This window comes from Lygodium microphyllum, chromosome 18 (genome assembly GCF_053477565.2).
Source record: "Lygodium microphyllum isolate KBCC chromosome 18, Lygodium_microphyllum_v1.1.10, whole genome shotgun sequence".
Taxonomy (NCBI): domain Eukaryota; kingdom Viridiplantae; phylum Streptophyta; class Polypodiopsida; order Schizaeales; family Lygodiaceae; genus Lygodium; species Lygodium microphyllum.
In genome coordinates, this window is record NC_141152.1 from 41662038 (window position 1) to 41689787 (window position 27750).

At 41.3% G+C, this 27750-nt stretch overlaps 1 protein-coding gene across 5 annotated transcripts; it reads left to right on the top strand.

The window, feature by feature from the left end:
- Positions 1–22813: 22813 nt before the first annotated feature.
- LOC148020792 (DEAD-box ATP-dependent RNA helicase 20-like) lies at positions 22814–26968 on the top strand. Of its 5 annotated transcripts, none has more exons than XM_087699452.1 (3): positions 22814–22918; positions 23205–23558; positions 23681–24202. In XM_087699452.1, exons 2-3 carry the CDS (start codon positions 23270–23272, stop codon positions 23851–23853), a joined length of 462 nt encoding a protein of 153 aa, XP_087555578.1. In that variant the 5' UTR covers positions 22814–22918; positions 23205–23269; the 3' UTR covers positions 23854–24202. The 5 variants fall into 5 exon arrangements, with proteins under 5 accessions (XP_087555578.1, XP_087555579.1, XP_087555580.1 ...); XM_087699453.1 differs by having other exon boundaries at positions 22839–22912; XM_087699451.1 differs by lacking the exon at positions 22814–22918 and adding an exon at positions 22958–23128.
- Positions 26969–27750: the final 782 nt, after the last annotated feature.

Sequence of the window (27750 nt, forward strand, 5' to 3'; positions counted from 1 at the left end):
CGAAAATACTCCATCTCGTCTACTATGGTATTCAAATTCGTGCCCACCATCGGCTCTCTTGCTCAAACTTTGCCATAATACCAAAATCCATTGTGAAGTGCATTTTGTTAATGCACTCAATATGAAAATGTCACTCATACGACCACACCTCATTGTAGATTTTATATTGTACACAAAAATGGTTAGATTGATTGTTGTGTATAAAATCTAGATATGACAGCAAATAAAACATGTGATCACCTTTGGACTACATCCCCTTGAGAATTTCCACTCCTCAGCAGAAACCTCTATCCCCTCGTGAGAAGCTGTGATCAAAGCTCCATGTAACCACTGCATAGACATCAACCGTGGCATCTCCTACATGTCCTCAGGATATCAAATTGGTCAATGGTATGCACTGTATCAAAATTCTAATCATACTTCTTCCCAGTTCCTTTTGGCATGCTCATAGCTAGCAAGTCACTTCTTCATGGATGCATGATGCAACATACAAAAGTGATTCACTTTCTCCTCCATGGTAGCACTCATCCTTTTTTCTACTCCATTTTCAATAACTACATCTTCAATCAGTCTATCATTTTCCTTCAACGACCATAGCATATTATTGTCTAAATCCACCATTGGTATAGCCACTCTAAAATATGCACTAATGCCTCTAACACACTAGCCAATCTTTAGCCATGCTACCTTCTGGCCAAGCTCTTTGTCACACAAAGCCCTTTAGGGTTTTCATGAAGCACTACAAGAACATACATCGCGTATCAATGGATCCCACAATCTCCACTTCATCTACGAGATGCACCAGAGAGGTGACTTTGTATCGCGAGCATGCTCATGGGCAGATACTTCTCAAAGAGACAAACTGTCTCTACCACTCCCTGCCTTGTGAATTCAATAGAGGATGTCTTTATCGCCTTCAATGAGATCTGTTGCACTAAATTTAACAACCTATAAATCACCTCGTGTATTTCTAGAGTAAGGCAGCTCGTAATCACAATCGATAGTACAAACTGTTAGAAATGGAGAAGCATTACGAACATCAAGTAGATACTAAATAGCAAAATATTGAGGCTACTTACAATCAAGGTCATGACAAACGTGACATATCTTATGGCAATCATGGGATTTCAACCGTGGTAGCTAGTTGTCTTTAGAAAAAACACCCCTGAGGGAACGCATCATACCCATCGAGGTGTACATAGATCTGATAAATTTGCTTTATAATGTGCTTTTCTTTAGTGGACTAGACCCAAGGAGTGTGAGGTAGTTGCAAGTGACCATCAGTGTGTAACTTTGGCCAAAGTACCTCCATCTTGCCTACCTCCTTCAAATCCATTTGTGGCCCTACAGTGTCTCTCTTTCCTGTGATACGGTCCCATAATAAGCCACCCACATTCTTGAAAATATGTATGGGGTCCAACAAATGGTTGATATGTAAGTGAGTCCAATATGGAAACTTGTAAAAATTTTAGAACCATCACATTCCACTTGGATGTTACTCCTTGTGGACTATTTTCAACTCGTACTAGCTTTGGGCATTCATTCGTGGTGGAGATCGTCCAAGAAAACATTCCCTCAGTTCATGGCCCTTTGACAAAAAAGTGGTGTGTCCTTGATATACCATCTTCATTCGTGGTGAAGATCGTCCAAGAAACATTCCCTCAGTTCATGGCCCTTTGACAAGAAAGTGGTGTGTCCTTGATATACCATCTTCTTCGTGGTTCATGACCTTTGGGAGTCTAAATGTGATCCACACAATGGACATGCATAATAATCTGTGGTAACCACACCTATCACAACGCCCCTATCTAGCCAACACAAACTTAAAGAAGCTATGTTAGATATCACCAATGAGAACGGAAGCCCACTTACCTAAGCACTCCCTGAATCCTAGAAAGTCATGCATGGTCCACATGTGAATGGCTTGTATATTAGTGGGCCATCGATCATTGTGCTTGCTCATATCTTCCATAGCGACCCTCTCCTCCCACAAAATCTTGAGCTTATCAACTAATGGATGGAGGTAGTTGTCCATGTTTTTGACTTTTTAGCACCCAAGAACGAATAAGCTAAGGATCACGTATACATTCTTCCTAGAGAGCCATGATGGGATATTGTAGTTAATAAGGACTATAGGCCACACACTGTAAGAGTGGAGACCAATTGGATTCATGCCATCCACAGCAAGACTGAGCCAAAGATTCATTGGATCCCATGCAAAGCCTAGAAAGATGGAGTCAATGTGACTCCATGCATATGAATCTGATGATATTCATTGGACTCCATTTGTGGATCTATTCTGTGTATGCCATGTTTTCAAGCTTGTCATGCTCGACGTACAAAATATGTGACGTATATGCGGTATAAGTGAAAAGTGTCTAAAAACATTATAAGAGATGGTTTGCCCTTGCAAGTCTTGTCGTGATACCTCTGAGCACCATACTTCAGACATGTCTCCATTCCATAGTCTCCTCAAAATAGTACACAATCATTGACACATGCATGGATGATGTTGTAGTCCATGCCAAGCTTTCGTAGCACCAATTGTACATCATCACAAGGCTCAAGCATCATGTTTCTAGGTGGTAATATATATGATACTTTAGCAACTTAAAAATAAATTAGAAGCAACCTTAAAGAGCACAAAAAGTGTTTTTTATAATAGAGTCCACAAAACCAATGGAGCACAAAATGTAGTTGAACAACTCGGTCACACTCGCATCACTCCACCCATATGTTGCATACACACTTAGGAGTGCAAGTAGCATCTTCAGGCAAGATACTCAGCATCCATCATATAATGGTATGGACGCTTTCTCTCTCAGTGAATCAAATTACTCAGCATCCATGGGCATTAATGCATCTATCATTGCCTCCATCTCAAGCTTCAAGATTGGAGGAAGGTTCAAAAGGCCCACTATCTCCTCTAGTATATTGAGAGTGTAGTCTGCAGCATCCTCTCTAATTGGTTTATCGGCTTAGGCACTCCATCCATCGCACGTCCACAAACTCTTCTAATGGCCCGCAATAGATGCATTCCTTGGGATGAAACGTCACCTCTCTGTGTAAATTTCATGGACATGTCTAGTATTTTTATATATGATACTTAACTACTTTTCGAATGTAAAACATGATTGATACACACTTTTCTTATTGTCTACTCAAAGCCTGAGATCGTCTAGTCAATGACCTTCGATTGAAACTCACCAAAGTGTCGTATGTGTTCTATGGACAAGCAACGCTTTCATCTGATTCCCAACATGTATTGAGTGCAAGGACACTAGACATGCTGATTAAGATACACCTCACAATCTTGGATATTCTAGCCATCATCATTCTCCATTTGGTTGTTCAATATGTTTTTATTTCCCTCATTGATGATCTTTCTCCATTTAATCTCTACTCCTCTTTCTCTCCCTTTTCCTTTATTTGTTTACCTCCCTCCATCTCTCTTTGTCCATTCCTTTTCTCTCCCTATCTCTCTGTCTTTATTTATCCCCCTCTCTATTTCTCTCTATTTCCCTTTTTTTATTCACGCCCCTTTATCCTTCTTTATTTCTCTCTCTCCCCCCTCTCTCTCATTGTTTCTTTCTCTCCCCCATCTTCCCTCCCCACTTTCACTTCTTCTCTCTTCTCTACCCCCTCTCTCTCATTGTTTCTTTCTCTCCCCCATCTTCCCTCCCCACTTTCACTTCTTCTCTCTTTTCCTTTTCCTCCCTTCTTCTCTCTATTTCTTTCTCTCTTTTCCTCTCCACTCTCACTTAATGCATCTCGTTATTACAATCAAAATCAAAGACAGAAAATAAAAAGCTTATAAAACAAGGACGTTGAAAGACCCTCTGTCCCCGCCTCTCTTTGTGCCTCTCTTCCCCCTCCCCTTTTATTTTTTTATCATTCCATTCTCTTTAATTCTGTCATTGTTTCCATATTTCTCTCCCTCTCTCTCACTCTCTATTTGTTGTTCTCTCCATCTCTCTTTTTCTCCCTCTTTCCATCTCTTTTTCTCCCCCTCTCTCTCTTTTCTTTTCACCCCCTTCCTCACCCTTTTTTTTACCTCTTCCTTCACTCTCCATCTCTCTTTCTCTCCCCCCTCTCTTTCTTTTTTGCCTCTCTCTTTGTTTCTCTTAATCATTCTCCTCTCTCCCTCCCTTAATATCTCATTTCTCTCTTCCTCCTTCTCTTTACCCTTTCCCTCTCTCTATCTCTCTTCCTCTCCCTTTGTTCATATCTCATTTCTCTCTTCCTCTCTTTCTTTGTTACCTTTCCTCCTTTCTCTATCTCATTCTCTCTTCCTCTTCCTTCCTTCTTCTCCCTCTCTCCTTTCCTCTCTTTCTCTCTCTCTTTCAATGCATCTCATTACAAACAAATTTTTTTTTAAAAGAAGAAAATACAAAAACAAAGCAAGACGAGGCAATGTACCTGCCTCAAAGGATCGAGGATAAATTTTTTTCTGCCTCCTCTTTGCAATGTCCCTTCTTTCTCCCTTGTACACTTCTCTCTCTTCTTCATATATGGTGGCGACAGTAATAGTGAGGATCTCTCCTTTTCTCTCTTTCCCTCTTCCTCTCTCTCTGCCTCTCAAGGCAATGATCTTTGGCACTCTCTCTTTCACTCTCTCCCGAAAATGTTTGTAACAAATATTGTGTTCAGGTTTTCGACCTTTTTTTTCTCAGATCAGTGTTGCTATTTGAGTCACTAAACATTGCTATTTCCATCACAAATAGCACCGCTAATTTATTTAGCGGTGCTATTTGCGATGCAAATAGCGACATCACCATTTTACGTTGCAAATCTGTAATATTTCCACACAATAAAAGTTAGTTGGTTCGTTCAAAAGTTAATTAGTTAATTAATAAGTTAGTAAGATTACTAACTAAAGACTAACTAAGGTAAAAACTAACTAACATTAATTATTTCCACACAATAAAAGTTAGTTGGTTCGTTCAAAAGTTAGTTAGTTAATTAATAAGTTAGTAAGATTACTAACTAAAGACTAACTAAGGTAAAAACTAACTAACATTAATTATTAATAATTTTTATTTAATTTAAAATATTTTTTTCGAATTGGCAAGGACTGTGGCCACCCTTCACGTAAATTACAACGTGAACGAAACTTATGAGTTATATTAATCACTAGGATAATGTGTATAGTTTGGATGGTCTAAAAATATTAGACTTTTGGACAAGACTAGAATATTTTAGATATTTTAGAGATTATCTTAATTTTTTTAAAAAAAGAGATGTGGAGATTTCTAGAACTAGATGTCATTTAAAAGAAAAGAAACAATTGATGTGTTTGTTAGTTTGAAGATTTTATAAAAAGAAAAATAAAGAAAAGTGACTGGCAAAATTGCTCGCGCCACGATCGCAGTTTACAGGCAATAGACAGCACTTCGAACAGAGAAAAGAAGGAGTGAACTGAGAGCTTTCTAATCAAGTATCTTGGGGTTTTACCCCCCTTTTGGAGCCAATGGAACCATCATATTTATGATCTAAGCATCAGATCACTGATCTTTCCAAGATCCCCCTCCACAAAGAGCTCCACTTCTCAACCACAAGCCCTCTTCTCCAATTCACTATAAATAAGAGGCATGGGGCACTTAGGAAGACATAAGGAGACCCCGAGAGGCTGCGAGAGAGAAAAAGTGAGAAAGAAGAATACTCCTTCAAGAGGCTACGAGAAGCGAGAGAGAGAGAGAGAGAGAGAGAGAGAGAGAGAGAGAGAGAGAGAGAGAGAGAGAGAAAGGGAGAGAGTTAGCTCAAATCCCTTGTCTCAATCTTTAACTAAGCCATATTCTCTTACCCTCTCTCATCTAAAATCTATCCCACCTTCCCTATCTCTCAAACCACTCGTGGACGATGGCTCCAAAGCGACAAAGTGAAAAAACCATGGAGATCAATGCAACCGGTTAAGCAACGGGTATTACCAATGATACAGGAGTGCCCGAGGTTGCGAGAGTTGCCACTACAAATGGAACATCAGGTGTGGCTAATGCGAGCGCGAGTAAAGATGAAGTTCCTAATGTCGTCATGCTGCCAAACTAGGTTATTCATTACTAGATTATCAATTTTCAATATAAGATAATTACATAAGATATTAGCTTCCATATTCTTCACTTACACATTAAACTGATAACTTATCTAGAAAGACATATTAATACAAGCATATAACGATTAATCACTATGATTTTTAGCTAGAATAGTTGAGATACTAAGGCATAGAATCAGGATAGAATTAATTGCCAAAGGTTATTGTACATATGTCTTTATGCGCATTCAATATAGTTATGATCAAATGCGACGAGGATAAGAATTGATTAGTGAAGGTTATAGAAATTGATTGTCTATTTAGGAATCCTATAGATCATCTCGTTGAGTTATTGACACAATATATTTCCTTAAAGGATTTTGCTTATGTTGGATAAGTGAATCCAAATGGAAAACTCATGCCTTGCTTAACATGTTATAAGAGGTGTACTCAACACTTCTTTATGGGGAGAAGAATCATCATTAGAATATAAGGTTACCTTAGGATAAGGTCTACCTTGGCTATGTGAAACTGTGATTTACATGTTGGGATGATTGTCATTGCATTATTTGATACATATTTGAAAGGACTGTTTGTGTTTGCTAGAATTTAGATTTCTGATTGAAATTATTGTCAAACAGAATCAAAGGAAGGATCGCGCTAGGCTACCCCCAAGCTAGCGGCGAGACCCTACTCCAAGGGGGTCATGATTATCGCTATGAGAGGCTTGGACCGGCTCCGTAGGCGAAAGGTCTGTCAGTAGGGATAGTCTCGGGAAGTAGGAATTGTAGGTGCCAGAGGGGGCCCTGGCTGTAAATCCTGCATTGTTCCAAGAATCTGACGAGCCCCTTCGTGACCAGGATGGGATCCTAGAACCCTAAATACTAGTTATGAGGGTGGAATCTTGGTGGGTAGAATATCCTTATGGAATTCTGTGTATCTTCCGCTGGGACGGAATGATGGAAATTGTAATAAACTTCCAATATAATAAAGAAGTTTGCTTTACTGTTCGAATTGTATGCGTGTTAGTGAGATGAATTATGTGAAGAAACATGTGACTTAATGGACTAATTAAGGAAGTTGGTTGTATATGTTCCAATAAATATGTTGTAGATAATTAAAAAACTAAAGATGACCCATCACAGAGGAAAGCGGGTGGGCGTAACCCCCGACGGGTCCGTCCAATGGTAGGGTGGTCCCGGTTAGCTGGGAGCTTTTCTACATTGGATATAGAAATAGGAAGACGATAAATTGACCAAGTAGTCATTAGGTAAAACCGACTTACATTGTTTTAGGGGGCCGGAATGGGATTTTGCCTTATGGGCAAGAGGGTTGACGTACCACACTCCCCTCCGTCTCCCATTCTCTTTGAACCAAGTGCAATGGAAAGTCCGCTTCAGATCGAGTAATCCTCTAAAAAGTGAAACTCGAAATTACTGACGCTAGCTGGCTGCTAGGAGACCCATCCGATTTTAGGAACCCAAATCTTTAGGTCGATCCTAGTGGGTTCGGCAGGAACTCACCCGTTGCGAAGTAGACTCGGTAGGGCCTAAGTGACAACCCCGTGATGTTCCAAGGGAGCACCGGGCGGCATCATTTACGGGAAAACCTACTGATGGACTACTAAAAGGTGCGCCGTGGTTTGAAACTAGCGAACACCTCACAAAATCACCATTGCTATTGCCCTATTCTCTTGTAGTGTTACCCTTTTTGTATGGCCATTAGTTTATATGTGGATAATAGATTGCAAAAGGAGCCAATTTAGTACCCATGGAGCTAAATACCGCCTACCAAAAATTTCTTATGAACTTGGTATCTCTATCATACATAATCGATTGTGGTAATCTATGTAATCTAAACATCCACTCCATGAAATCACTAGCCACATGTGAAGCAATAAATTGGATCTTAGTATGAATAAAATGGGTTACCTTAGTGATTTTTTCCAAGTCTACTACAAAAATGTTATTCCATACAATTTTTGATAGTAGGTAAGCCAATAATGAAATCTATGGTAATATGTGTCTCTTTGCCTTCAGGAATAGGAAATAGCTACAATAAATGACCTGGCTTATGGGTGCTATCCTATTTTTTTGACAAGGCATCACTTCACAGCATAATCCTTAACATCTCTGAACGCCTAGTGTCAAATGAAAATCCTTAACTAGGGTCAAATGAAAATCCATCCACAATCACATAAGATGGATCGGGAGCAAGATCCTCATCATGCTCTTAAAATTTAGCTTTTGCACTAATTCTTGGTTCTTTAATGATCTCGTAATCCACATCCTCAAGTACTATCATGTTGTAATTCTTGGCTTTGACATTCTTGTAAGTGCACTTAAATACATGATCAATAGTATATTTTTCACCACATTTGAAACATAGACCCTTCTCTTTACACTCTTTAAAAACATCCATAGATATAATCTTTCCATTGTTTGCTAAATTATTTCTAGGTCATTATCACCTCGCTTAGACTCTACTTTATGGATAATTGTTGACTTTGAAGCACTTTGTTGTCTTAAAGCATTGACAGTAGGGGTATGTAGGGACTTTGAGACTACTAAATGAAGTATTGGATCCTCCATAATTTCCACCAAAGTTACATTATTTACTGACAGCCCTTTGATGTCCAAAAGAAGCTTGCATGGGAATATCCTTCCTACACTTACAAGCATACCTCTCTACCAACTCAATAGCTTGATAGTGTGGCAAGTTTTTGGCCTAGAACATCAGTTAATAAATTAGTCTCTGAACCATAGATATACTTTTGCAACTTTGCATCATCACTCACACTCTCTACATATATGATAAGATTCAAAAATTGGTTAGTAGACTCTCTAGCTGGGCTTCTTTGGTCCAACTGTTACCATCTTCTAGCCAAGCTTTATTTGTCAATAGGAGAGACAAACACTTGAGACATCTTAGCTTTGAATTCCTCCCAACCATCAACCTAGTGTTTTTTTGCTTTATATACCTCCACCATGTATGAGAAAAGCCCTCAAGGTGAAGTGTAGAAAAGTGAATCTTTTGGTCATTTAACCTAGTGAAAATGTCAAAATAGGACTTTAAATTTGAATTCTACTCATTCAAATCAGCCAAAGGTTATGAATGGACAATATATTTAGTCAACACAATCTTATCACAAAGTTCCCTCTCAGCAAAGCCTTGATGTCTATTAGTTACTTGGGGCTACATATCCGTGGAACTGTGAATGGGATTTGAAAGACTAGAGGTACTCCAGTCCTAAAAGCAGTCTTGACCTCATCACCCTCTCTCATGCGAATCTGATGATACCTTGATCTCAAATCAATCTTCGTGAAGAATCGAGCCCCCTTAAGCTCATCAAGCAAATCATCTATCCTGGGTATAGGATACCTGTTCTTCACTGTTATCTTATTGAGATCCATGTAGTCAATGCACATTCTGAAAGATCCATCTTTCTTTTTGACTAACAGGACTGGGGATGCATACGGTGAAGAACTTGGTTCAATGAATCCCATTTCAAGAAGCTCTTTGATTTGCTTGGCTACTTCCTCTCGTTCACATTTTGATAATCTGTAAGGTGGCTTATTGATCGTCTTTGAGTTGGGTTCCAAATCAATGGGGTGATCCACCGCTCTCTTAGGAGGCAATGAAGTAGGTACTTCAAATAAATCTCTATACTCCTCAAGAAGAGCTGTCAAGGCTGGATGGTTTGCTGAATTATTGGGCTGATCCTGTGTTTCTTTGTTCAAATGCAATACAAATATCTGTGAACGCTTCTTGTACTCTTTCTTGAGTTGTTGAATGGTGATAAGCTAAAAATTAGATCTACTAGGGATTCCCTGTAAATGGATGAGCTGTCCATTGGAGAAAAACTCCATATATAACTGTGAGAAATCCATAGTAATCCTGCCTAAGGTCATCAACCAGTCACAACCAAGTACAATATCTATGGGCCCCATTTCCAAAGTGATCAGGTTTACTTTGACTTCAAAATTTTCAGCCATCTGCAAAGAAACCTGTGAGCAAATCTGTGTGCTGATTTCCTCTTCACCATTAGCCACTTGTACTCTAATGGGCTGCTGTAAGTCGGTGGGAACACAATTCAACTTGTACATAATGGATTTATTGACAAAATTGTGGGTATTGCCACTATCTATCAGGATGAACACTGGCTTTCCACATATGCTTCCCTTCATACGAAGTGTATTAGGGTTCTTAGATCCCGTCCAAGCATCCATAGAGATAGAACAATTAGTGGCAGTAGGCAACTCATTACAAAATCCACCAGGATCAAATGGGATATCACCTCCTGGATCAAAAGGAAAAGAGTCAGATGGATCATAGAAGTACTCCTGTCCACCATCATCCTCGAAATCTTCATTTTCAGCATTGATTGTGACTGCATTAACTTCATCTATGTCATTTTCAAGGTCCTCAAGAACTAGCATACTCTGAATTTTTGGCTTGGCATTTTTGTATACACACTTTGAAGCATGGTCAGGAGTATACTTTTCTCCACACTTGAAGCATAAGCCTTTGTCCTTTCTTTCCTTATAAAGATCCATGGGAATATTTCTGGAATTTGTATTGGCTGAAGTAGACTTAGGCTTATTGTCACCTTGCTTAAATTCAACATTTGGACTGTTTGCTGTCCTGAAATTGCTTTGAAGCCTAGAAGCATTAAATGGAGGATAAGTTGGTATCCGTAAGCTCCCACTAGGCATATGATTGCTGCCATAATTGTTACCAACTTGCCCCTGCTTTAAGACAGTCCTTGGCTGTCCATAACTTGGCTGAAATAAAGACTCTTTCCTATACTTCCTTCCAAAGCACTCTGCAAGCTCAATAGCCTTGAAAAGTGAAGTAGGATTTTGCGCCATAACATCAGCTGACAAGGATGGTTCCAAACCATACATGAACTTGTGTAACTTGGCCTCATCACTGATGTTTTCCACATACATGGTCAAGTTGAGGAATTGGTTTGTATATTCTCTTACACTTAGGCTCCTTTGTTCCAAGCCATACCATCTTCGTTCTAACTTCTCTTTTTCAAGAGGTGAAACAAAGACTTCAACCATAAGTGCCTTGAAAGCTTCCCAATTCTCAATAAGTACATTCTCTTTCTTGATATACCTCCACCAAGTGTGAGCAAATCCTTCTAAGTGCAAGGAGGCAAAGTGTATCTTCATATCATCAGTTTTAGGGAATATGTCAAAATAAGACTCCATCTTAGATGTCCATTCCTCTAATTCTGATGGTGAAGATGATTGGCCATTGAATTTGGATAAAACAATTTTGTCCTTGAATTCTCTATCATGGAAGGGTTGCTGTCCCAAAACTGGATGATCGGGATTTCTAAGTACAGAACCCCCAAAATGAGACTGAAATCTTCCAACAGGTGGCTGAGAATTACCATGTAATCTCCCTGTTGGTAAAGCACCCCTAGAATGCTGAGTATGCAGTCCAAAAGCTTGAGTATTGGCACTGTTCAAACTGCCCAAATAGTCATCATGCCTTTGTGAAGCTTCTCCCACTTCATATTGACTATTGGGTATGCCTCTTCTTCCTATGATCCCATCTCCATAACCATTTTGGTTGGATGGCTGAAGTGGAACTGAGGGGTCACTATTTGAACAAGCCTTCTCATTTGCTTCTTTTGATCCCTTTTGTGACTGCATGAGTTGAGAAATTTGTGCCATAAGTTGGGCATTAGATTCTACCAACTTATCAATGAAAGCATTGGTTCGGTTAGTTGATTCCATCATCTTCTCAATAGTAGACTTCGTTTGATCAAATGATAAAATCATATGCTCCATTGCTGACAAAATAGTCTCATGATGTTCCTTATGTCTTAGTTCATGGGCACACAAAGCGTCATTGAGAATACTAATCTCTCCTTGTTGAGGCTCTTCAGGGTTCTCTTGAAGTGTGCTTTCCATCATAGAATCCCTGATTTGCTGTGCATAGTCCTCCTGGACCTTATTTTTGCCTTTATGCCTTGCCATACTAGTGCAGTCCTGCAGTACCCCCTGTCAATAAAACGGCTATAACTTTGGCTAGAAAACTCCGATTGCAAAACTTTTTTGTGCAAATCGAAGCTTACAATGCCGTCTTTGAGATGAGCTATAGCACGCTATAGCAAGTTTAGGACAGAAAATTCTGTAACTGAATTTCAGAGTCTGAACTGTCCAGTCCTGCACCCTGTTTAGACCTGTAAGTGCCCTGTTTTGACCCTGTAATGCAAGAAAGTAACCTCAAATGGCTACCAAACCCTGCAAAGGGGTATATAGGACCTGTGGGTACCCTGTAGTACCTGCACCTATACTTCAATATCAAAGGGTGTACCTGTATCCACCTGTAAATACCCTGTGGGTAACCTGAAAATACCCTGTTTTACCCTGTTTTACTCCAGTAGGTACTTGAGTCGTTGAAAAGTCTTCAATCTTCAATTCTCCACTCGCTGTACCTGTGTGAGGGATAAAACGGCAGGACGGGCTCCCTACACGGGCTCCGAATCACCGGGAGGTGGGCAAAGTTCCCCCCGGGTCGGTTGGTTGCACCCCTTCGGGATCTTCGATAGTGAGGGAGGGTCACCTCTCTTTTGTCCCACTATCTCCCCCGTCATCCACCTTTTTCCTCGGTGGGAATATCAACATGGCAGAGGCTAGTGTGCTAAGCAATCAACATGATATGCAATTGAAAAATATTCATTCAGCCTTTCATGAGATGCAATTGATTGAGATAAAAGAACTTGAGATGGGAGAAGGGTTTTACCTATGCAATTCAGTGACTCACTGATTGCTAGTACTTACCCTTTACAATTTTCCAATTTAGGCAAAAGAGAATCAACCTATCAATTGGATTAGAGTAAACAAAGGAATCAATCAATGTATTCAGTCCATAAGATTCAAATGTTATGCTGAAATCTCAGATTGAGGCCTTTCATTCACTGATTGAAGCTAATATGCATTAGGCAAGCATTGCATTCTTGAATAGATGAATTCAAGCAAAGGTTGGCTGAGAATTTGATGAAAATTTTCAATTCTTTAATCTCTCAGTCAAATGGCTTAAGCTCAGCAATTGGATTAATGAGAGAGATTAAAAATTGAAGAGAAATACCTTGACATGGCTGAAAATAACTTGCCAAATGCTTAATAGGGCTCCTGGTTGTCCAATGTTAGCAAAATAATCCATAAGGCTTGCTTATCTGAAGGTTGAGACCAATCTTGAAGCTTCAAATGCTTGAAATTGAGGCATTAAACCCGTTTTCCCCAAATTTTTGCTCCATAGAAGCTCTTGATCTTCAATCTTAAGCCATCCCGTGCTTAATCCTTGCAATTTGTTGAAGAATCCTTGCTAAAATGATTCCACAGGCCAAAAGGATGAAGAATCTTCAAGAAATTGTCAAGAAATGGAAGCTTGGGCTGAAGCTTTCATGGCTGCCCATGGACTGTTCACCTAGGGTTCAAGAGATGCTGAAGAATCATGAATGGAGCTGAATCCCCCCTTGTTTGTTGAAGATTTCTCTTGCCAAGGACCAAGGAGAGTGTCAGGAGCTGGAGGTGAGGCAGGCTGAGCAAGGGCAGGGCTGGAATCAGCCCGAAAATTGCGCCGCAATTTTCGGGGCTGTTCCTGGCCTGAATGCTTGCTCAATCTTGAGCAAGTAGGTGCTCAACTTGAAGCTCATGCTGAAAGGATTCTATTCCAGGTGATTGTTGGTCAGGAAGATCAGAGGTAAGAGAGATATGAGCAGATCTTGGGGCTGAACCTCCATGGAACCTGTAGGAATTTCCAGGAAAGGGGAAAGAGAAACCCCTCTTTTCAAAGTAACCACAGTTTGTTCTCAAACTAAGCCCGATTAACCATCCTTTACCCTAGTTACCTCCATTTTTGCATAAAATTTGATGACGTCCAGCCATTTAAGCCTTTACCCGCCATATCTGACCTTGAATATCTCCAGATGTAGTCATTGCTAACTGTAGTTGTCCTGCAACACTCCACTAGTCACTGTCTTGTACCATTTTTGTCTGGAATTGGTTTTGAAATAGGAAAATGAGAGTGAAAATGGAAGAAAATGATGGATCAAAGACTGAAGCTCTGATACCACTTGTCAGAGAGAGAACTAGGGAGAGAGAAAGAGGAGAAAGAAAGACTGCAGAGGAGAGAGAAAGACTGCAGGAAGAGAGAGAAATAGAGTGACGAGGAGAGAGAAAGACTAGAATTGGAGAGAGAAAGACAGGAAAGATGAAGAAGACATGGAAGCTTGGAGCAAGAAGGGAGAGAAAGATTGTAAATGTATTGATATGTCAAAAAGATGTGAAAATTTACAACTTCTCTCCTTATATACCAGTGTCAATGTGACATGGCATATTATTAGCATTCTAAGTATTCCCAGCTTCTTACAAACACATAGAAAACTAAATTGAAAAGACTCACATAATGAATAAATTCATGAAACATCAAGAGTTGTGCAAATTACATATGCATGCAATAGACATAAAGTGTGGAATGTATAGTAGCACATGTTGGTGTTAGACTATATGTTTGTGTTGTGTTGTTAGGTGCTATGTGAGGGTGTTACATAGAGAACTTTTGTAAAAGGAATTCATGCAATCGCACTTGTATAAAAGAAAGGAATGTATATGCATTGCATATACATTGTTTGACAAAAATGTGGGAATGAACTTGCTTTCATTTATATGATCAAGTGTAGTGAGACTGTTCACTACGGTTAGCCTAGGTTTGTAGCATTAGGATGAGTGGAGTTTGTGTTGTTGCATATAATAAAAATGATTGATTTTATGCAAGATGCCATAGAACCTAATTCCAACTAGACCAAGATAATCTATGAGATATGGGAGGAATTGCAAGAGGCGAGATGTGTATATGCAACCAAGTTGCATTGTAGGCCTAAGGAAAGGCCCTAGCATGCCATTCTAATATGTACAAATCCTACTTGGAGTTCAGGATATGTAATTATTAGGACTATAAAGCATGTTAACTTAGTTTATTATCAGATGCTCATGTGATTGGGATTGGTTGAGGCTAGTGACTAAAGCTTTAGTATTAGTTTTGGGCTAGTTTTCTGTCTTCACATCTCCTTAAAACCTGAGCTTCTCTACTGTTGTAACCTTCTCTCTTGATAGGTCCTCACAATTTTATCAACTTGCCTTCTTAGATAAAGGACAAATAAGCGAGGGAGTGAAAAGCCACACTTGTCCCTACTTTTTCTTAGGGTAAAGGGGTTGATAGGTTGCTACCATAAAAGGGCTGTCTAAATCTCACTAAAGGTAGCATCGATTCAGATTTTGATTATCTACAAGGATGCGCTTATGAGACAACACTCACAACAAAAAGATTGCATCATGGGATTGCAAATTTGGCATATAAGAAATGGAAAGTTGCACATTACATAGGAAATCCACACGTAGATCTAAAAGGTGTAGGACCAGAGTAGAAGCACAATTTGAACCCATGTCTAAGTAACCCACATGTGACACATCCTCAAAACCATTAGTTTGCTTTTGGGGGCCATCAACTTATTGGCCATGTACCCTCGTTAAAGTATTCAAGAATCCATTTCATCATCTAACTTCTATTGTAAAACCTCCATTAAGATAAGTTATTTTGACTTTATCTTATTAAGTTAGAGACATTTGTCATGGGTTGTGAGGTCCAATTTCATTGCCAACAAGTGTTTCTTTTACTTGAGCAAGGTGCTCAAAGCTCAGCAGTGTCAACTACAAAACAAGCCACTTGATGTATCTTCCCTCACAATGAGAATTTTATAGGGGTGAAAGTATTCAAAATCACCTTGTTCAATGTGAGATCATAGAGAAGATAAAACACTATACTTGCTTGCTTTAATGGAGAAAGTCTTGCAAAAGGTGGTGATAAGATCTCCCTAGAAACACAAGCACAGGCACTAGGGTAAAGGGGCCAGTTGGAGAATGATTGCCAATGATGATACAATTTGAATATACTAGTGGGGGACTAATAATAAAACAACTTGGAATGCTTTCAGAAGCACTCATGTGGGTTACATGGAAGAACCTGGGATATAGCAGGCCAACATTCAAAGTTGTTCAACGAGTTGCCATTTCATGTATCGTTCAAAGGCTCTAATGTGTGCCATCTCATAAGGCTCTTTTTTACTAAAGGATTTTTTGCCCTTTGCATTGACGAAGAAATCTTCAATCGCACATCTTTATATCTATTTTGTAGATCATGCTAGTGTGACTCCGTAGTTTGGCAATGGTAGACTTGCAGATTTTAAACTAATATGAGAGATTGATCGAGCAAACTTAAGGTGTTCTGCAATTGGCCCTTTTACCCTAGAGGTTCATATTTTAGAGAGTATGCCTATGTCTTTTGGGCCTTTGAATAAAATGTAATTGATCATGGGATGTAGCCTATTGGCAAGTTCGGGTGCACATCGTTGGTTTGGGCAAGAGGTATGTGCTCATGTGAAACCCTTCTTAAGCAAAGGAATATTCTGGCCCCACTATTTGTAATAAGTGAGAGGTTGTGTACGGTGTGAGATGATAATTACAAGTTGAGGGCCTTAATCAACCTTCTTTAAATTCAAACAAATTATGGTATTTCTACATATTAATTGACACTTTGCATGGAGATTCTCCCGTCATGTGTAGATCATCGCCCAAGCCATAACTACGTCTAGCTCAGGAAAAGAAAAGAAGAAGAAGAAGTATGAAGGAAAGGAAGGTAGGCACAAAGTGTCTTTGGGGAGGGGGGGTGTAAGGGCTTTGTAGCTATACCATGCCGTTGCTACCGATTGCACCTATATAGGGAGTAGTAGTGACTCAAAGCCCTGCCTTGTTTCCACTCTACGTGTGATTCCCTATGCCCAATGGTGAACCCTCTTATGTGCGGCGTCACGAGGGTGTAGTCCTGGGATGTGTCTATGTTGTCCCGCTTTTGGATTGAATAATACAAGAGTATACCTTGAGCTCATATCGTGTTACCTTTCTGTGCCGTGTTGAGTGCGTAACGAGTGCAGGTTTACCACACTTGGTATCAGAGCAACTCTTGCTCGGAGTGAAGGAGTACTCACGGAAGCAGGAGGAAAGATCCAGTGCCCCGAAGAGATCGAAGTCGTAATGACCCACAGCGCGACGCCCCACGTCGTGTCGCCCCACGTCGCGACGCCCCCCCGACGCGTCGCCCCGGCGTGACGCCCCAACCTCGACATCCCACCGTCTGAAGACGTGACGCGGCTTCCCCGCGGCACGACCCACACCATCACAGGCGAATCGCGGCTTCCCCACGTCGACACCACCACCAACCACATGGAGGAAGAAAGGGAGAACATCACCCTCCCGACATTGGAGGAGAGGAAGAAGAGTAGGGGACAAGAATGGAGAGTGGCCCAAGAGGAGAAGGTGGCCGGACTAGAAAGACAATTAGATGGTATATCAGGCATGCTAGAGTCAATATGGAGGAACATGCAGATGAAAGAGGAAGAAGAAGAAAGGAGGAAAAAACTAGAAGTAGAGCAGGGCTATAGAGAATGGGTGAGTCAACAAAAAGAAGAGGAGAGGAGACACCGAATGCAAGAGGAGATGGATAGAACGGGTAGAGAGGAGTCATCTAGGAGAGCGCAAGATACAAGGAAGGAGAAGGAGAAAGTAGTAGAATTAGGAAGCAAAAAGAAAGACAAGAAGAAGGAGAAGAAACACCACCGCAAAGAAGAGGAAGATAGCAGTAGTTCAGAAGATGATTATGGAAAATTCAAGATGCCCCAACCCGCCAAGTACAAGGGAGAGAGAGATGGGTTGGTTCTGAAGAAATGGATCGCAGAGGTGGATAGGTACTTAAAATATTCAAGAATCACCGAAGACAGGAAGGCGGAAGTGGCAGCCATTTACTTGGAGGAGGACGCTGCCAGTTGGTACCTGTTAGAACAGGAGCAGGGCCACACAATCTGTTCGTGGGAAGAACTCCAGGAAGAGCTGAAAGACTACTTTATTCCAAAGCTGGAGAAATTCAAAGTGAGAGATGAATGGAGGAACCTCAAGCAAGCACAGGGAAAGATGAAAGAATATGTCAGCAAATATAGCCAAATCATGCTGCAGCTACCAAACATGGATACCGACACTAAGCTACATGGATTTTTGTTTGGAATGCAAGAATGGGCTAGAAGAGATGTGGAGAGACAGGAGCCAACAAGCTTAGCAGAAGCCATGAGAATGGCCGAACGACTGGTGGACCTGGAAGGCAGAAGAACAGCACAAGGGAATCAAAACAGGTTCAACAACACCTTCAACAACAGCAACTCCTGGAACCAAAGGCCCAATGCTCCTAGAGGGGCATTCACAGATACAAGGAGTCAAAACACCACTAACACCACAGCCGTATCCCAAACCACATTAGTACCAAGAGGAGCAGCAGGGAGATGGGAAAACAATCACTACAGGCCTACCCCTAGCACATTATATGGGCCCGCAGGATCAAACACATCATGGTGGAGACCCCCAGGCTCTTCCACCGGCATCAGATGCTTCAAATGCGGGGGTCCACACTACCAAAACCGATGCCCAATAGAAGACACAGCTTCATCGAGTGGATCAAGGGTGAATGCAGCTTGTGCATATGGAGGAGAAGAACCACAACCACCACGTATCCAGGAAATTCCAAATGGGAGTGAAGAGAGCATGGACCACCCAAGGGTAGGGACAGTTAGTGCCCGACCCCAATGCATGGCAACCAGAGTAGCGGCAGTCCACCATCTATACATCAAAGGTCGAGTGGGCGAAGGAAACCAACCTATCATGGTGGACACAGGAGCAACCCACAACTTCATGACACCACAGCGTGCAGCAAAGCATGGATTGAAACTATCCAAAGCCCCAGAAGGATTAATAGTAACATTCGCGCAAGGAGAAGCCAAGGAAGTAAAACAAGTCTTTGCAGTCCAAGTGGAAGCCGACAAGTGGAAAGCAAAACTCAACTTCTTAGTAATCCCCATGGATGATTTTGAAGTGATATTAGGCTTAGAATTCTATGACAAGTATGTCATTGCAATGTTTGGTAAGGGTGTGAATGAAATGATGCTAGATATGCAAGGAGAAGGCGTCAGAGTACCATGCGAAAGAATGCAGATACCTGGTAGGACCCCAATCAAGGTGCAAATGAAGGAGAACAAGCCAGGAGTATCATGCCAAACAGTAAAACCAGCTGCAAACCAACCAAAGGGCCAGACCCAAAAAGCACCGGTCCAAGGGACCGTCATCAGGCCACGTATCATGACATGCAGTGCAAAGCAAGTCGAGAAATCAGTCAAACAAGGAGATATGGTCTATTTGTGTATGATTCGACCAATAGAAGAAGAAGAAGATGGCAAGAAACCAAAACAACAGAAGAGGAACACAGAAGTGGCAGAAATGCTCGAAGAATTCAATGATGTAATGCCAGCCGAACTACCCAAGGGTCTACCACCCAGACGAGATGTGGATCACAAGATTGAGTTGATTCCAGGGTCTTCTCCACCGGCCCGAGCTCCCTATCGCATGAACCACACTGAGCTCATGGAATTGAAGAAGCAACTACATGAACTAGAAGAACAAGGATTTATCCGCCCTAGCAAATCCCCCTTTGGTGCTCCAGTGTTGTTTGTAAAGAAGAAGGATGGGGGACTTAGACTCTGTGTAGATTATAGGGCTCTTAACAAAATCACCATAAAGAACAAATATCCAATGCCCCTAGTGGAAGACCTCTTAGATAGACTGCATGGGGCCAAGCACTTCAGTCGGATTGACCTTAGATCAGGATACCACCAAATCCGCATAGCCGAAGAAGATATCCCAAAAACAGCCTTCCGCACCCGATATGGTAGTTTTGAGTGGTTAGTATTAGGGTTCGGCCTAAGCAATGGGCCAGGCACATTTTGTGGCCTCATGGATGGAATTTTTAGACCGGAGATAGATATCTTTGTCATTATCTACATAGATGACCTCCTAGTCTACAGCAAAACCTTAGAAGAGCATAAGCAACACTTACGCCAAGTTTTTGAGAAACTGCGGCAACATCAGTTATACGCAAAGCCGAAAAAATGTGAATTCGCAGTGAAAGAATTGGAGTTCCTAGGCTTTATTGTAGGAGCAGATGGAATCAAAGTGGACCCTAAGAAAGTGGAAGCGGTCCAAAAATGGCCTGTACTGAAAACTGTAAGAGAAGTGCGGGAGTTCCTAGGCTTCACAGTATTTTGTCGAAGATTCATCAAAGATTACAGCCTCATCACTGCCCCCCTCTCCCACCTCACCAAAGAAGACCACTCATTTACATGGGGGAATGTGCAACAGGAAGCCTTTGAGCAGATGAAGAAGTGCATGAGCCAAACTCCCGTCCTAAGGGTGCCGAACTTCACCAAACCCTTTGAAATCTCTACAGATGCATCTGACTATGGCATAGGGGGTGTACTGGTCCAAGAGGGGCACCCCATTGCGTATGAGTCAAAGAAATTTACTGATGCTGAAACAAGGTGGAGCACACATGAGAAGGAAATGTTGGCAGTCATCCACTGCCTTAGAAAATGGAAGCACTATGTTCAAGACAAGCACACAATAGTCTTCACCGACAATATCTCCCTCAAATACTTCCAATCCCAACCCAAGTTATCAGCAAAGCAAGCCCGATGGCTAGACTTCCTAGCTGAATTCGACCTGGAAATTAAGCACAAGCCCGGCTCTACTAACAAAATAGCAGATGCCTTGAGCCGGAAAGTTGACCTGAAAGCTGTCAGTGTGGTCAGCAGCAACTTTATAGAACTTGTCAAAGAGGCCCTAGAACAAGATCAAGACATGCACAAGATAATCAAAGATGTGGAAGCAGAGAAGACCCCCCATGGAATGTACACTTTAGAAGAGGGTATCCTATTTTTAGGCAAAAGATTGTATATCCCCAACAATGTGGAATTAAAGAAACTCATCCTACATGAGATACATGATGGCAAGATTGGAGGCCACAAAGGGCAAAGCAAAACCTTGGAGGCCCTTAGAAAGCAGTTCTTTTGGCCGAACATGAAGGAAGAAGTGATAGACTACGTCAAAACTTGCCCCACTTGCCAGATGGTCAAAGCACCCAGATCAAGACCAGCCGGACTACTACAACCATTACCAGTACCCAACCGCCCATGGGATGTCATCAGCATGGACTTCATTGTGGAACTACCGGAGTCCCATGGATACACAATCATCTTTGTAGTGGTGGATTATTTTTCCAAACAGGCCCACTTCATCCCGGCCAAACCACCACTGAATGCCAAGGAGGTAGCACGCCTCTTTTTCACACATGTATTCAAATTGCATGGCTTACCACTGGCCACTGTATCAAATAGAGATGGAAGATTCATGAGCGACATGTGGAAGGAACTCTTCAAGACTCTGGAAACCCAACTGAGATTCTCATCATCCTTCCACCCGGAGATAGATGGACAGACAGAACGAGTCAACCAAGGCATCGAAGATTACCTCCGCAACTATGCTAGAGTGGATCAGAAAGATTGGGCCTTGTACCTTGATGTCTTAGAATTTCACTACAATAGCTCCATCCACTCGGCTACAGGGTACACTCCCTTTGAGTTAGCCACAGGAAAAGAAGTCATCACACCACTGGCCTTAGCATCCGGAGCGGCCAAAGCAAAGGATCAAGATGCAGAAGAATTCTTGAAGAAATGGAGAGATTGCAATGCAGCAGCTAAGCAAAGTCTCGAGCGGAGCAAGATAACAATGAGGACAGAGCAAGCGAACAAGAAGAGAAAGGCTGTACTATTCGCCAAAGGAGACATGGTCCTAGTGAGCTCTAAGAATATGTCACTTCCCAAAAACATGACCCCAAAGTTCAATCACCGCTACTATGGACCCTACCGAATCACTCAAGTGCTGAACGAAGTCACTTACAAGCTGGACCTGCTAGACAGTGTTTGTGTTCATAATGCATTTCATGCTCGTCTTCTACGCAGGTTCTATCCCGACAACCAATGGGGATGGCGCGTACCAATGCTCCATTCCAATGGTCCCTTCGAAGTAGAAGCATTCCTCCGACGCCGGGAACAAAGAGGCTTCCCCGAATACCTCACCAAGTGGCGCGGGCGTCCACTCAAGGAGGCCACTTGGATCTCAGAAGTGGAGGCCCGTGAACGCGGAAAGGATGCCTTTGCCCTTTGGCTCGAGGAGAACCCCCCTGCTCCTTCTATCGACCCTTGAGCCGCCCCAACACTCCAACAAATAATGCGGTTCTCAATCATAGATCTCAAATGTGCCTCCACTCCTCAAATGTAATCGAGTCGAGGGTGGACTCACATGGTAGCAATCATCACAAAAAAACCCCAATGTCTTAGTGTGGCAGACACTAGCCAGTCTGACAGTATAGACTGTGTTAAGACCCCGCAGTCCCTTTAGACCGGCAGACACTGACCAGCTTGCTAGGAAAAGCTGCGTTAAGACCCCGGATGAGTCAAAATAACAAACGCTACCCTTAGATTGCTGAGGTCAGCAATCCAGTAAGCGGGGGTGAGTGTAAGGGCTTTGTAGCTATACCATGCCGTTGCTACCGATTGCACCTATATAGGGAGTAGTAGTGACTCAAAGCCCTGCCTTGTTTCCACTCTACGTGTGATTCCCTATGTCCAGTGGTGAACCCTCTTATGTGCGGCGTCACGAGGGTGTAGTCTTGGGATGTGTCTATGTTGTCTCGCTTTTGGATTGAATAATACAAGAGTATACCTTGAGCTCATATCGTGTTACCTTTCTGTGCCATGTTGAGTGCGTAACGAGTGCAGGTTTATCACAGGGGGGGGGAGGGGGGCGGTAGTTGTCAAACATGGCTGAAGGCTCTGAGTGGAGAACCGATGATCCTTCCTCCTATCACAAAGAGGTGAACGTGAGTTTTGTCCTAGTTGCACCTACGCAATCTGCAATTAGTTATCCAGCATCAGTGCTGTGTTTTGATACATCTTAGGGTTTACGCCATATGTCCTCATGAGTTAGGGTGTGCGCTTGTCATCTATTCTGCATCATGGATTGGTCTCTCCTCTTATCGGGAGAGAAGAGAAGAACGATGTAAACAAGAAATTTAGCGAGCGAGAATAATGTATCTTGGTACTACGATGTATGGTTTTTGCCATGGCTGGCTTCAACAGTGTGCTATTTTTTTGTCCATCATGTAGGGACTTCGAAGGAAGCACGGATACCTTTGGTGGAGGAGGTCGGGCCGGCAGCAGTTGTGGCACTAATGGACATCTTGGCTGGGATCATGGTGACGATGCTCGATGATCATGATGGATTCGGCAACGCCGCTTCTTCGGATGGATGGGACAATGGGGAGACTAGCAGCCATTCTTTGCCAAAAACCCTAGGGACTTCCCCCTTACGAGAGAAGAGCTTCTATGAAGAGCATCTAGCCATTTCTCGCATGCCTGACGCAGACGTCCAAGCTTATCGTCGCCAGAAGCAAAAAATCAATGTCGAGGGCAAGGATGTCCCTAAGGCTATTAGGCGGTTCGAGGAGGCTTCCTTTCCTGGTAGGTCTTGATGATCTGTGCCGGTAAACATGAAAATCACAAGTGGCGTGCTCGATGCGTTTTATGATTTACTGCTCTTCATTTTCAGCGCCTGATCTGCATTTCCTGCGCCTTCTTGTCAGTTTATGTGCTCCAAGTTATTTTGAAAGCTGGCTTTAAAGAGCCTATGGCCATCCAAGCACAAGGCTTGCCCATGGCTTTGAAAGGCCGGGACCTTATAGGTCTTCCAGAAACTAGATCAGGAAAAATGCTTGCTTACTTCTTGCTACCTGTTATTGTGCATGTTAATGAGTAGCCATCCCTCTGTGAGTATACTATCATATGCACTTCTGATTGAATTCTTTAGAAAATGCATTGGATGTCCAGAATCTGCAGCAAGTAAATTTTATTTATGTAAAACCCATTATCTTTCATTAGTTGGGTATGAAGGTGTGTCTGAGCCGTCTGTCATTACTCGGATATGAAGATGCAGCTGAGCTGCTTGAAGCTCTCGCGGATAAGGTTATTGTGCCCACAATTCTATCCATGGACACCCTCCATCCTTGAGTCTTGTAAAAAGTTGAACCTTGTCATTTTTACATTGATTTACAAATTGGCAACTTAGATTAGGGAGAAGAATAAGTGAGATCTCCTAATTCCATTATTTCGACCGTCTGACTAGAAATTTTTATAATGCACGTTTCACTTGAAGTAGTAAAATATCGACATCTTTGTTTTACATTTTGAGATTTCTCCCGTTTTTTGGCTTTGCTAAGCTGAAGTCCTATTTACCATATAATGTGATGATCCAACCCACCAATTTATTCACTCAAATCATGTTGTTGTCGAGGTATCCCTTTCCCATCATAGAACATATAGCTTTACGAGTGAAGTGATAAGCACTTTGCGAATTCCATAGTTAGATTGCTAGTGTTCCTAGACTAGTTAGGGATGGGCCCTTAATTGAACAATCACTCCCACTGGGTGTGATTGCTTGTTTAAAGTGCACGAGATGAAAGTTACTAGAGTAGAGTACTTGGTAACATATAAACAGGTCTCCAATTTTGGGCAAGACCCTCTAAAGTTAAGCAAAAAAATTAAATGAGTCTTGTCATAGTCTCTTGGAAACCTTCTAGACGAATGGTAAGATGGGCGAAAAAAGTGAAGGTGAAAACATTATGTTATTTTTCACTACCTGCAAAAAGTGCTCAACGTGGACTTCAGGGGTTTGGGCTTGGGATTCTTTTGAGTTTCTTTGCATGTAGTTAGTTTGTCACATGTAACACCTAATTGGGTATGGATAACTTGTGCAAGGTCTTAGGTGCCACAAGTAAGCCTTGGGACTATTTAGAAGCCACAACATGCGGTACATCATTGGCCATTGACCTTGAAGTAGCCTTCTTCCAAAAGTAGCTTACGGAAGTTACTTCTTGTTCTCATGCGGACACCCATTTGGCCAGTAACTAGCTTAGCCCATGTAGGTGAAAGCTTTATATATAGTTTTAGACATTCTAGATACTGTTTGGTGGAAGGATTCACTAAATTTTTCATGGTCTATTGGTACCAATGTGGTAATAGATCCCATAAGTGGTCTAGGGAGTAGAAGTCTTTGCGAGTGAACCAATAGCAGAAAGAAAGTTTGGCTTAGTAGGCATATGGAAGAGAGAATCACCATTGATGGATTGGGAAGCCTACAAAATATCCCTCTTGTTGAATGTAAAATCCCTCCCAATGAAGATATTTTTGATCCTTGAATGGTAAGACTTGAGTTTAGAGGAATATCCTACAAAAACGAGAAGCTAAGATCATGGCACGAGCTCACCTTTTGTGATTTGGTGTACATGCATCTATAAAAGAGGTATTGATGGCTTTTGACCATAGGTGCTCTAGCAATACAACCAAAAAGAGCATGGATCATGCTATCACACTTTGGTTCTTATGCTCAATTACTCCATTTTGAGAAGGGGACTTGGTTAAGGTGAGGTGGCATATAATACCATGCTCATTTAAGAACTCTATGAATTGATGGGAGATAAACTTACAATTGTTGTTACTCCTTATCCCTATGTGGACACCCATTCGATTAGTAACTAATCTAGCCCATGCAGGTGAAAGCTTTATATATTGATAATAACTATTTTAATTGTTACTAAAGTATTTTCCTTGAAGGATTACATCCACATGTATTGAGAGCAATCATTCACTATAAGAAAAATGTATTATGAACTACTTAAGGATGATTGGATAATTTTCATTAAGATCAAAATAAATCAATCCTAGTATCCCCTTAGCTATATGAGTAGATTATTGTGAAACCAAGTTTGGTGTTGTTTTCCTAGTTGACGAGCTTGACACATTCCAAGGTAGTTTTGGTGTGTAAGGCTCTCAACCAATTGCTGCTTAAAAACTCATAAAGTGAGTCATAGCTAAGGTGATCTAAAAGTACCAAAGGTGCTCGTCATTTGAAGGCGCTTTAGTCATAGCTAAGCCCTATATCATATGGAACTTGAAGCCCTTGGTGGCTAGCTAGGAGATGCATTATGAAATCAAATAAAAGCCATTAACTTGTAACTCGCATTGAGTTAATGTTGGTAGATAGATGAGATTCACCCTGATTAAGGTAAATAATAAAAAATAAAATTTCATATTGAGATCTAGGCCTTGATCAATATTAAACTTGATACTTTCCACTAACTATGTTTTGGGAAGAGTAGCTTGTATGTTATCAAATATGACCTTGTAGAGTCATCACTCGAAGAAGAAGATTTTTCATTTAATCCCGCCCCCCGCCGCCCCCCCCCCCCCCCCCCCCCCAAGCTAACCATGAAGAGTAATAGCCCACATGGTGAATGAGTTTGTTTTAAAATTACTTTTGTATATGTATCTTATGGTTAATTTCTAATCATTTTGCAGATTAATTTATAAGTGTTTTAACTCAAAATCATATAGGATCTGATGTTGAGCTTATTGAGGCAACATTGAATGGCTACAAGGATAAAGAGAGTAAGAGTTGCATGCAAGTATGATTAGAAATGGTTGCATTTGTGTCCTTTAAGATTATATAATTCTCACATAGTATAAAGTCAAAGTCTCACATTATGGTTGTATCCAATAATATACATACTAACCATGTAGTTTTGACAAATACTAAAGAGCAACCAAAGAAGCTATTTCATGCAAATCCACAACAAAAGTCATTGAGCTCTTTTCTTCATCCAACTAAAGAAAGTACCATACTAACATATTTAGGATGACCTTCTACTTGTACAGGTGATCCATATATGCCTTCTTGTGATTTAAATTTGCTCTCTTGGGGATTATGGCAAAGGATCGTGGCTTACAAAGCATGTGATGTAAGCATAAAATCTATTCTACATGACCTTAAAATAGGAAAGGAACGGTATCCAAAGCCATAGATAAAAGCTATCTTATATGACTAATCTCTTGAAATCAAGGTGGATGGATACTACAGGCACATAAATTGTCCTCATATTTCATGCGTTGGAAATCCCTTTGAAAGTTATACTTGCGAGTATTGAAAAAAAAATTCAACTCGTGATGATTTTTCCATGAGAGTACACAGAGAGAGTATTGCTATTGAGAAGAGAGGGGCTAGGAATACACGAGGAAGGTGATTCGGTTAGGTTATCTTAGCAGTGAAGAGTTGAAAAATGTGGCAATTAAGTCCAAGGCAGACTTGAAAGAAGCCAAGACAAAGCTTTAGTGGTTCGAAGCAAGAATTGTCATGCTTTTTATGAGGACTAGGTCTTTGAAAGAAGCAAAGTTTGAATGCTTTTACAAGAAGGATGTGCGGTGCTTTTGTAATAATATAGTTGAGGCCTATCGACAAGGTAAATTTGGAGGTAAACAAGCTTTGTGGGGCTTTTTTCAAGATGTAGTAAATAATATAGTACAAACAAAATAAGCACAACGATTCTTCAGTGAGTCCACAAAGACCATGTTTGAGCTTGTTAAGCTTTGGGGTGGACCATGCTTACATGAATTTATGAGTACTAACCTTGGAGGGCCATCCATGTGCACTACAAGAAGGCAAGGGAAGAAAGCAATTCACTTCATACCTAGAGAGCATGAGTATATCTTTGTTGAGGCAGTGGATAAGATATACATGGATGCAAAAAGTAAACATGGAGTAACGTCAATGGTGTTGATTATCATTGTTGAAGATAAGATAGCCATTAAACGTCACACAAGG

Bases quoted from the DNA above. Each gene is read 5' to 3' on its own strand.
- LOC148020792 (XM_087699452.1), top strand. From the start codon at position 23,270: ATGGACATCTTGGCTGGGATCATGGTGACGATGCTCGATGATCATGAT. The intron at 23,559-23,680 runs GTAGGTCTTGAT...CCTTCTTGTCAG, and splicing joins CGAGGAGGCTTCCTTTCCTG to TTTATGTGCTCCAAGTTATT.